The sequence below is a fragment of the Camelus dromedarius genome, chromosome 7 (assembly GCF_036321535.1).
Source record: "Camelus dromedarius isolate mCamDro1 chromosome 7, mCamDro1.pat, whole genome shotgun sequence".
Taxonomy (NCBI): Eukaryota; Metazoa; Chordata; class Mammalia; order Artiodactyla; family Camelidae; genus Camelus; species Camelus dromedarius.
The window spans coordinates 13,530,689-13,543,127 of record NC_087442.1 but is presented as its reverse complement, the minus strand read 5'-3'; the positions used below and the strand labels follow the sequence as shown (position 1 = coordinate 13,543,127).

The 12,439-nt window shown below is 37.7% G+C and overlaps 1 protein-coding gene across 2 annotated transcripts in view; it reads right to left on the bottom strand.

Moving 5' to 3' along the window:
• Positions 1-12,439, bottom strand: part of KIAA1549 (KIAA1549 ortholog) — a 115,366-nt gene that overhangs the window by 9,671 nt on the left and 93,256 nt on the right. For both annotated transcript variants that reach the window (XM_031454529.2, XM_064487326.1), the window contains exons 17-18: positions 8,889-8,935; positions 3,499-3,659 (exon numbers count right to left, since the gene is read on the bottom strand). In XM_031454529.2, the coding sequence (XP_031310389.2) occupies positions 3,499-3,659; positions 8,889-8,935 (208 nt within the window). The remainder of the gene's footprint in view (positions 1-3,498; positions 3,660-8,888; positions 8,936-12,439) is intronic.

Here is a 12,439-nt window from a genome sequence, read left to right as displayed (position 1 = left end):
ATAAACATCTTTGTACATGTAGTTTTTCCTTCAGTATTTTGGAATTCTTTGGGCGCGGGGGGTAGCTAGTTCCCAGAAGTGGAATTACCAAATCAAAGGCTCATGAAGTCACATTGCCAAGCTGCTTTCCAAAAGTTTAATGATTTACACCAACACTGGAAATAATACAATAGTAATAATAGTAATGGCAGCTAATATTTATTAAAAGTTTATGACACTCCAGGCATTTTTTAAAGCATTTTATGTCTGTTACCTTCTTCAATCACCAATCAACCATGAGAGGGAAGCATTAATGTTACCATCACTATACAGATGAAGAAACTGGATGCTAATCTTACCACATCCCATTATTATAAACAATTTCATGATTGAACTGGTGCCTCATCATGGCTTTAATTCACATTTCTTCAGTCATTTTCAAAACTGGGCATTTTTCATGTTTACTTCTATATGACATACACACATTTCCTTTGTAGTCCTTTCTGTCCTTTGCCTGTTTATCTTTTAAAGTTTGCCCATTTAGCAATTTATATGAGTCACTCTCTACAATAAAAACACCCCTTGGTCATACCTGCTGTAAATCTTCCAAGGTAGTATTTTCCTTTTGTTTTTGGTCATTTTTAGACATGTACATATCTGATAATTTTACATACTCAGAAAAGTAACTTTTCTAGTATATCTTAATATTTTTTCCATTACAAAATTTTATACAATTTAATCTCTTATTACAAATTATTAAAAAATAGCTTCCTCTTCAAATGTTTCATACATATAATTTCTATATTCTTCTAGATTAAAAATGAATATGTTTGAATTCTGTTTGGTATATGTTCTACACAACAAGTTTAAATATATAACAATTAACAAAAGAAATAAGACTCACTGCAAAGCATAGCACCTGGAAAGTGTGGGAAATCCTGTAAGTTATCAGGATACATTATTTGTTTTGTTGCTTGACAGACAATGCAAAATACAAGAACTGCAAGAAGACCATGTGGATAATTATCCACTATTACTGCAAATTTGGAATTGGAATAAACTAGTTACTGGATGACATTATAAAACTGGATATACTCCAGAAAGTTAGAAAATAACAAAATAAATTATTTAACATGTAATGGCTCCTCCTAGCAAAACATCAATCTTCAAAAGGAGGGAAAGCGAATGGGGGAAAAAAGGAGTGACCGTGACCCCTTGTAATAAAATGCAGTAAGATGGAGTAATGAACTCTGAGGACTTTCTAAGAGTATGCAGAGCTGCACAAGAAACAAAGAGCTCAGAATCTCAAAGTACACAGGTGTTTAAGGAACACTGAGTGATATGCACAAATTAGTGCTCACAGTATCAACTATTCATGAGATGAAGTTTCAGGACATGAATCAGTGATTTGTAATTTGGGGCTATGAGGCTGGATCTCAGGCAAACTGGTGAGGACGATCAGCCAACTGCCTTTTAAGAATCTCAGCTCAGCCATGCTGAGTGCTATCTGCAATCTACCAACAGTGCCTCTCACTAGGCATCTGGAAGGGTCTCTTAGCTGGTCCACTTACACTTCTGTTGGACTGATTAGGGAAATCAACTATGAAGTACAGCAGTGTTTGAAAGTTTGAGGATTTACAAAGATCTCAGAACAAACCCCTCATAAATGTCAAGAATCTACTGAACTTGGTAAGAATTTATTGTGGGTTCAACTATGATCACAAAATTCCCAGGAGACTCTGAGATAAAGGGTTTTTTTTTTTTTCTTTTCTTCTCAGCTCATTTTCTGAAAATAAATTTATTCCTAATCTAGATGTAATTACTGAGGACACTCAATTCAGAAAACATTATACCTTTTATGCTTTACCAAAATTCTGAAAGCCCTTCCTTTTCTCAAATCTTTACATGCATCTCAAAACTGACCAAAACTAAGAGTGTTAAGATTGTTAAAATACAGGTATTTATAGCTCTTTTTCTAAAAAGACAAAAGTGAACACATAAAAAAATGTGATCCCTAATTTTTAATTGTGGTCTGAAAAAAGCACACTGTATGTTTACACTGAATATACTAAATATTATACTTTTATATAAGTAAACTAAGTTATACACAATGTTTCTCAAACAACTAATTAAAAATATATTTTAGCACATCTATATATTTTAGAATCCTTTCAACACAAAATTTATTTTCCCTCTGGCTTCAAGACTTCCAGAAATTAGACACTTCATAATTTGGGGGGGGGATTAGGTTTATTTGTTTGTTTGTTTATTTGTTTATATATATATATGGAGGTACTGGGGATTGAACCCAGGACCTCGTGCATGCTAGGCACATACTCTACCACTGGGCTCACCCCCCAACCCCAGAAATTAGACACTTTAAATTATATTCTTTTAGGAACATAAACGGAGAGCTTTTTTTCCTAGGTGGAGATAATTTGGTAGAGATTTTTATTTGAATTCCAACAGGTAATTAAAGCAAACCTAAATACTAAAAGTAAACAAAAGCAGTGTGCAAAAACTTAAAAGTTTAATAACGAATTAGAAGAAAACTTGAGAAAATGTGGCCTTTCACTGCTGAATTATCAAGTAAAAGAGCTGTGCTGGTTACACACAAATGCCACTAAGATTGTCCTTTTAATGACGACTTAAGAGAGGAGGCAGGAAAAAACTGGAACAGTTCCACACGGCCACCAACTCCCCGCAGGCCCTCCACCTCCTGACTCTGCCCATGCATGTGACAACAGGGAGGGGACAGCACAGAGGCATGGGAAGATAACAAGAACATTTTAAAAAGGGAGATAAGGTTTGAGGAGAAAACAGTGGTTGTACCCTCCCAGAAGTGACCAGATAAAACAAAAAGCTCCCTCCAGTCTCTGTCCATCAACTTTGAGTTGCTTATTACAAACTAGAAAAGGCCTTCTTTAAAATAAATAAAAGTGTTTGTTTTAAACTTATGGTTACCAAAGGGAAAAGGGGAGGTGGAGGGATAAACTAGGAGTATGGACTGAATGGATACATATACCACTATATACGAAATAGATAAGCAACAATGATTTACTGTACAGCACAGGGAACTATATTCAATATTCTGTAATAACCTATAATGGAAAAAAAATCTGAAGCTATACACCTGTAACTAACACAATACTGCAAATCAACTACAGTTACATTTTTTTTTTGAAGTGCTTGTTTTAATGCCATAGCAAGCACTCAGAAATAGGTCCTTCAGTTCACTGTAAGGCTTTAGAAATGTTTTTCCTGGAAGAGGTGTGCTGTGAATTCCATGTGAAGGGACTGTTTTTGAGACACTGACTCAGGAGCAAATCAGAGGGCATCAGTCTTGGGATCTCGGCCACTCTCCCACCTCCCCTGCCCTACGTCTCCACCAGGATCCGAGGGAATGCAGCTCTCACCAGCGAAAGAGGCCGCTGAACACTGGGATGCTGAGACCCTGCCAAGTCTAAAATGTTCGCCGCGGAATTGAGCCAAAAATACAAGGCAGACAGTCACACGTACCTGTGGTGCCCCCAACAGGCCGAGGCCGGGCCACCGATGGCATCTCCTCAGAGTAGATCCCTCGTGAAGCAAACGAGGCGGCTTCAGATGATGCTTGTGCTTGTTGGGGCTCAGGAGGCACCAGCTCCGCAGACGGCAGCAACCCGGGGCCAAAACCTGGTCTGAAGGTGGAGCACATCCAAGCATCAGGACCACTTACCCTGGCTCTGGCATTGTATTAACAGGTCCACCCCCAGCCCTGAAGACAAATAAGACCTATTTGTCTTTTGGCTTCTTCTCCATCTCCTCTCTTGGAACACGGGCTCTCTGAGGGCAGGGACTTTTTCTATTTGCTCACAACAAATCCCCAGTGCTGAGAACAGCGTACACACTGTCTAGTACACATCCTGGAGAACAGCTGACGCCTGGCCAATCTGTCAGACGACTGAAGAAGAAATGCTCTAGTTTACAGACCCAAAGAAGGTGCAGCTCAAGTCCCAGGGCCCCTTCGTCTTCAGTGCCTGGTGGTTCTCAACCCTGGCCGCACATTAGGATCCCCTGGGGGGACCCACGCTGCACCCTAGACCAATTAAATGAGGGACCCAGATACTGGCAGTTTTTTAAAACTCCACTGATGACCCTGAGGTTCATCAAGGCTGAAAACTAGTGCTCTAAAGCAGTGGTTCTCACACTATTTAGTGTTAGGACCCCTTTATATTCATGAAAGTGAAGATCCCAAGAGCTGCTGTTAATGTGGACCGTATTTACAAACAGTTATTACATTCAAAATTAAAACTGAGACGTTCTTAAAACACTCATTTTAAAATAATAAGAGTAAACCTATTACATGTCAACATTTTTCATAAAATTGACTATGTTTTTCCAACCGCCCCTCAAAAAATTTAATGAGAAGAATTCTACATTAAAAAAAAAATTTCCTTAGTATCAGACATCAGCGTTCTCATATACTTTGCATTCAATCAGTTGTCATCAGTTATTTTAAGAAGAAAATCTCACCTCACATAAATATGTAGTTGGGAAAAGGAGGAATATTTTAATAGCCTTTCCAGATAATATTCAAATAACAGTTTGTTATTAACAGTTCAGTTAAATATTCTTCTTCGATACCATACCAAAGTGCAACAGTATTTCCTTAAGGGTTAGTGGCAATACAAACTCTGAAATAGTATTAATGAACTTTTCACCTTCTGTTAGATTAAAATCTCTGGTCTTTCTTGTACTTTGAATGGACCTATACATGCTTTTATGACACTGGTCATTTGTAAAATATTGGTTCACTGAGTTATGCAGACTTTCTAAATATTGAGACACTTTATTTTACAGTCACCAAAAATCACATTCATTAATATCGCCATCAAGCTGACTAGAAAAGGCTTTAAGTACCAGGAAGCTGTCAAGGGCACGAGGGCAGATAAAAGTTTCCCAAATTCTAATTTTCATTTAGAAGCTGCACTTTATCACTGGTAACAAATGCTGTCAGTTGTTTCCCTTGAAGTGACAGGTTCGTTTTGTTCATTTTCGAGGCCAAACATCCAAGCCTGCCAGTTATTTATCCAAGCAAAACATGGCAGTGGTTAGTTCAGTTCTCAACGCAAACAACTGAAGAAGTTGCTTTCCTTCAAAAGTCCATATTTAGCAGAAGTGCTTCATATGTATCTCCTCTTTTGCCTCCCAGACCATTAAAGACTCAAGGTCTAGGATTAATAAAATTAATTTTTACTACTTCATCAAGGACATACTAACATAAAACTGGCATTTTTAAAAAATTGTGATTGCATAGCAGTGAAGGACAATTGAGTGAGTCCTTGAACAGCTGGGTGCCCCCACCTGGATTCATGCTGAGGCACCACAGTCTCACCCAACATTGCCTTCGTGCCTCAGTGCAAATGTCAACACAATGAGGAGAGTCAGATGAGGTCTTAATATTATAAAAATAGTTTTGATCTCACAGACCTCCCACCCTATCGAAAGAGTCTCAAGGACGCTCTAGGGGTCTGAGAATCCCACCCTGAGAACCACTCTTCTAAAGAAATTCAAGAATAAAAAAAGATGATAGTTTAATTATAGTTTCTTGTAAATGACAGTTAACCAGTCATTCATAGATCAAAGCAGTTTGATGACAAAGTACCTTGACTTGCCCTTATTCTACACTGTTATTTCTGGAGTACATCTTGTAAATTGAAACTACCCATATTACTCTCTTTAAATAAGAGCTGCTAATTAGATTGACCTCAGACAGAGATGTCTGACATCTCCAACCTCACAGATCTGAGAGCTTAGCAAATGCACACTCCTCCTTCCAGATCTGTAAACTGCAGCTCACCTAACCTAATCATCATCTCTGGACCATCCACCCAGAAACCAGCTCTTGCCTTTTACTTCATTATTTCTGCATTATTCAGTCAATTAGGACCTTCCAGCCCACATCTGTATCCCCTGTATCCTAAATTATGTGCTCAGATAGTTCAGTTTCAGCCAAATCCTCTAGAATCCTTTATCTTGGGTGACCATAAGATTTATCATCCAAACCAGAACACTTTTGAGAGTGAAAGTTATTAACAATTATGCTGAACAGCAGGTGTAAATTAGGACTGAACTGGGCAGACCAGATGCCATGGTCTTCCTATCACAAGCTTCTGCCCCGGATCAGCTCACCACCACCTATTCCTTTTACCTTATTGCTTTTGGACCACAAAGCAATGCCTGGGTTCGGGAGGAGGGTCGGGGAAAAATAAAACAAACCCCTCTGAAAATGTGGCAAATAAAGAAAAGTAAAGAAAAGGTAGGGAGGAAGCAGATAACATTTCTACTTCTGTATGGCTTCTGGTCCTTGAAGGGATAGTTAAATATGATTTCTGAGACTGCTTATGATTTATATACAGTCCCTTCTTTGTAATAAATCAACCGTCCACTCGTGTGTGGGTCTGATGATGAACTTTCTCTTCTATTCTGCTGGTCTATTTGTCTAGCTTCACAGCAATACCTCACCCTTAATTACTCGACAATCATTTGTAATATTTACAACAGTCCTAACAAAGTGCCTTGGCTATTCTTTCTCAAAGTGTCTTGGCTATTCTTGGCCCTTTGCATTTTCACATATGGTTTAGAATGAGTTTGTCAATTTCTACATACTAAAAAAACCCAATGAGGTTGCAATGAATCTGTAAGTCACTTGGGGAGAACTGATACTTTACAAATATTGAGTTGTCCAGTCCATGAATATCTTTCTTTAGAAAGCTTGAATAGCTTCAGTTAGATTTACTCTGAGGTATTTTATATTTTTGAGTGCTATTTTACATAGTATCTTTAAAATTTTTAATGTTCTGTTGTTGTTCACAGACTTTCGTGTACTGATATTGGAATTTTGTATACTGATCTTTGTAATCTCTGTATCCAGCTACCTTGCAATTTAGCTGCCTTGCTATTTAGCCATCTTGCTAAAGTCCCTTAATTCTAACAATTCATATATTGACATTTTAGGATTTTTTTTTTTTTTACTACAAAATGGTATCATCTGCAAATAAGAACACTATTATTTCTTTCATTGAATCTCTTAATCTTTTTGTTTCTTTTTCTTGCTTTATTACACTGGCTAGGACCCCCTGGGCAAAGCTGAACAGAAATTATGCAAGCAGGCCATCTTTGTCTTGCTCTTGCTCTCAAAGGGAAAGCATTTAACACTTCACCATTAAGTAATATTTCCCAAGATGCCTTTTATCAGATTACAGAAGTCTGCTTCTATTCTTTGTTTGCTCAGATTTTTACCATGAATAGATGTTAGATTTTATCAGATATTGTATCTGTTGAAATGAAAAGATCTTCCTCCTTTATTCCACCTCTAGGTGGTGAATTATGATTGATTTTTTAACATTAAATCACCCTAGCACTGCTGGAAAAAAATCCCATTTGATTATGATGTAATATCTTTTTGTGTATATTGCTGGACATGATTGCTAATATTTAGTTTCAAAATTTTTGCATCTATGATCATGAGTGAAACTGGCCATTAATGTCTCCTTTCTTGCGATGTCCTTGTACCTCTTATCTTTGGTATCAAGTTTATGCTGGTCTCACAAAATGAGTTGGGGAGCGTTCTCTTTTTTTCTGTTCTTTAGAAGAATTTGTATTACTTTAGTATCTTTTCTTCCTTCAGAGTTTGGTAGAAGTCACTGTTGAAGCCACCTGGCCCTTAAGTTTTTTTGTGGGAAGTTTTTAGGGTTTTTGTTTTTTGGTTTTTTTTGGTGCTTCCCCCCCGCCCGCCCCCCCTCCCCCAGCAGGAGAAGGTAATTAGGCTTATTTGCTTATTTTCAATTATTTTTATTTTAATGGAGGCACTATGGAATTGAACCCAGGACCTCGTGCATGCTAAGTATGTACCCTACCACTGAGCTATACCCTCCCCACTAGAAGAATTTTAATAATGATTTTAAATTCTTTAATAGTTATAGGACTATTCAGGTTCTCTCTTTCTAGGAGTTTTTCCACTTCAAATTTATTAACAAAAATATGTTCATAAATTATTCTTAATGTCTGTAAAATCTTTTAAAAATCTGCCTTTGTAAAATCTGTCAAAATCTTCTTAATTTCTGTAAGGTCTGGATTAACATGTCCTTTTTCATGACTCTTATTGATAATGTTACACAGTTTACTTGACCAAGTTCTCCAGGAGTTTATCAATTTTACTACCTTTTCCCAAAGAACTAACTTTTAGTTTTGTTGCTCTTCTCTAGTATGGTGTTTGTTTTCTATTTCATTAACTTCTATTCTTATTTTTATTATTTCCTTCTTTCTACTTCCTTTAGATTTAACTGGACCTTTTTTTTTTTTCTTTTTTAATACTGAGATGGATGCTTAGCTCATTGATTTTCAATCGTTTTTCTTTTCAAATATATTTTGAATCGTTTAAGGCATCAAAACATGCCTTAAACCAGCATCCTCCTAAACATGACTTAAAAGAGATCCCACAACTCTTGATATGCCACATTTTCAAAAGTCTGTCAAAAGTTTTGCTCAGCTTCTCAGCCACCTCCTCTGGAATCAGCAGGTATCTGCGGGAGAAAGTAGCCCAAAAGGCAGGGCTCACCTTCTCTGGATTTCCTGGATCTTGGCCCTATACTGCTTCACTGCCCTGTTAGCTACCTGGGTTTGGTTTCGTTCTGTTCTTAAATCTGTTCAGCTTTCCCAGTTATCCTCAGCAAATTATCTAGTCCATTATTACTGGAAAGAAGACTTAAATTCCAACTTGTTCTCTCTTCTTCTGGTTAGATCAAGGGAACACACCACCCAAGAGTTTTGTGTCTGCTCACATCAGCTAAAAGAAGTGAGTCTGCAAAGGTCAAGAAATAGCCTGTATAAGAAAGTCCTAATACATTTTCTCCTAAAAACCTTACCTTGGTAATGGGCCTGACGGGGGAGTCATTCCATAGTCTTCATATCTCTGGAAGAAATTCAAAAGGAGATGAAGATTAACATTCAATATTTATTATAAAGTGACAACAGCAAATTTATAAATTTAGATTTGCAGGATTGACTTCCAAGAGAATTATTTTCTCATAAAAAGTTAACATGCTCTCGGGGCATTCCGCCATTAAGTAATGCCAGAAGTTTCATTTTGGGGAACTGGGCTAATAAACACACAACTAATTTCTAGACCTTTCTTTCTTTTGTAAAAACATGAACAATAAACAGGCTTCTGCACCTACTCTTCCCTACAGACTTAATCTCTACAGGCCTGTACCTTCTGCTAAAAAGGGAGGCCTCCAAGGCCACATTTCGCACAGATGACTCCATCAACGATGGTCACCAGAGCTAGCAGGTGCCCAGTATCAATTCAAATACACTCAAGAAACTAAACAATGCAAATGCTGTACCATGTTGTAGAATGCTGTTAAAAGAGAAAGAATATAAAGAGAACCATAAGTTAGAGAGACTCTAAAAGATGAAGTGAACACCTTCAGTTTCTGACAGTTTCCTGGTACCAAGGAGGCCCAGCCATTCTCCCTGCCCTTAAATTCTGTAAGGTGCCCCTGGATCTGTCAATCAACTCTCTTTTCTTCAATCAACTCTTGTACTAACCTGCACTAACCAAGTGCTCTCTGACTAAAACAGTATGGCACCAGATTTAAAGAAACACAGATCTATGTTGCATTCCTCATGAAATCAACACATCCTAACTCTAACATACACGGGGCTCGCATTTCAACACTTCAGCAACTGTGAATCATTATATTGGAATCAGATACTTTAGCAGAATAGTAACTCTGGATAGCGTCCATTCAACCCCAGTCAGTTTGAATCAACTGGTTGTCCAGGATCAGGAACTTCAAGTTAAGTCACTAAGTCAGCGTTGCTTCTGGATCTTCTCTAATATTAGACCTTTATTTTTTCAAAGCTGCCATTTACTGAGTTAGTATATTGTGCTAAGCACTGTATGAAAATTAACTCAGGCCCACAGTAACACAAGAAAAGTGCTCACTACCTCTGCCTACAGATTAAAACAACACACAAGGAAGTTAAACAATTTCCTTCTAATTCATGTTTCTGACTCCACAGACCATGATTTTAACCACTGGGCTACACTGCCCAGTATTCCTAAAATCAGACTCTCCCTCTCCAATAAATCTCTACTTTTGGGGTGGGAAAGGCAGCTTTGGAGTTAGACACACTGACCAAACTACTCCACTCCCCTTGGCCTATTTCCATAGGCCAAGAAGATAGAATAATCTCTGCACTTCTCAGAGTCCTGAAGAGATTATTAGACATGAAACTGTGCTCAAATTACTTCACCTCTAACCCTCACTGCTTCCCTCCCCTTGGCAGAGGGAGAGAGATTAGAACCCTGTAGAGTTTCCCAAATGAGGTAAAATAAGCCAAAGGGATTATGGAAGAAGAGAGGAAGAGGAGGAAAAGGAGTGTCAATTCCTTTTCCAAATAATTAAACAGAAATCTGAGACTGGATAAAGATTATTCAGTGTGGCCTTTGTGCTTTCAGCACAGCGTAGATTTTTAAGAAATATTCATATGCAAAATAAAACTTAAAAAGATCAAGGCTTAACAGCTTACCTATCAGGATTTTAGGAGATCTAATAAGTGATAAACTAAAAGAAAAACAGAGCTGTCTATTCTTTATCTGTTTTACTGTTGTAGTGCTAGGCGTTTCCACTCTATTGTAGTAAAAAAAAAAAAAAAAAGGATTTTATGTTTCTAGAGACTTCACCCCCCCCAATGAAAAGGTGGGTTTTTTTTTGTTTTTTTAATTGCAAACAGATGGCAGGCATTTCCTTTAAGTGGGTCACACCTGTATAAAAGTTTAGGGGACAAAAGAGGATTTTAAGGTTTCTACCAGCCAGGTGAATAAAAATCCCGCTTTAATACATCCTTTCTTTCTTTCTATTCAGTATAAAAAAGACCAACAGAGCAGGAAAGGCAAGTGGGTTGATGGAGTCTGGGATGGGCCTGAGGCAAAGCAACTAGACAGTAAGGTCTGATCATAAAATACCTTAACTCAGGTATTCACACCTACTATGTAAAGGACTACTCCAGGGAGGTTAACTGTATGCAGGAAAGCAGAAATACCACCTATCAAGGGACCTGTCTCACCAATGTATAACTAATACCTTTACACTGGTGAAAAAAAAAGGGGGAGTGAAAATGTCATCAGATGAAGTAACTGAAGGTTTACCTGTGGTTTTTACTATAGTCAGAAAAGCAGATAAGGTTCCTCCTGGCAACAAACAGTAAATTTACAACCAATTTACAAACACATTGAAGTTACATCAGACATGCCGAGATACAGCCAATGATTCTGGTTTTCCCCGAGATTAAACTGCTACCACTCCCATCAAAATACATAAGGATAATATCAAAAGTTCACAATGAGAAAACCACTCAGTAACAGTATTTATAAAAACCTCGTTATAGGTCTGAGTTCTTGGTTAAGATGGTGGATAAAGGCATTATCATGGAATCATTAATCTCCAACACCTATGAACAATGAGGAAATAATAAAAATAGTAACATCAATCTGTCAAAAACTACTGCTAGAATTCATCAGCAGAAACCAAACAATACAAGAGTAGAATCATGCCATAAACTGAGGAAAGCAGTGGCCAAGGGGGAAAAAAAATAATCAGGCAGCACAGAGTGGCTCCTAACTTAACAAGAATAGCAATCCCTTTTTTGAAGTTCAAAGAATTGATGATAAAACAACAAAATGAGACACCACAGAAATGTGGAAATAATTTGAGAACCAAAATGAAGTCAGTCTGACTTTACGAAATCAACTAGCGGGGAAAAGAATAGATATGGCTTAAAACCAAATCAATGCCACAGAGGCCCATGACAACCATAAGTGAAGGCAGAGAAAAAAGAACAAAGTAGCTCAAGGTATTAGAGATAGAGTGATAGATACAGAAAAGAGACAAAGACGAGCCAACATAAAAATAACTCGTACCTTCAACTCTAATAAATAGAACAGAGTAAGAAAATTACTTCAGAAATAAAATAAGTTTCCCTGATGTGAATGAAAGAGCTGAATCCGAAGATTAAATGGACACTGGTTATTCAGGAGATAAAATTATTCAGAAAAACGGGTTGAGTGCCAAGAAATATTTATGCTTCCTACCAGATAAGACCTCTACATCTTCTATCAGGAGGAGGGAGATTAAGATGGACACAGATTTCTGCACCAAACAATTCAAGGAGCATAGAGAAGTAACATGTAGACACCAGTAATGAACAAATAAGATTGTAAAGTGAGATGAGAACTCCCCCTTTAGAAAACTCGAGCCTAAGTGAAGAGGCTTCTAGTAGGTCTTCCTCTCCATTCCAAGTCCTCCTGTCACCCACAGGATGTGTCTACTGTGTTAGACTCTGAGCTCCTTGGCCTGCTCAACATCAATAAATGGCATTTTACTTGTCAGCCACCACCCTGACATCCTAC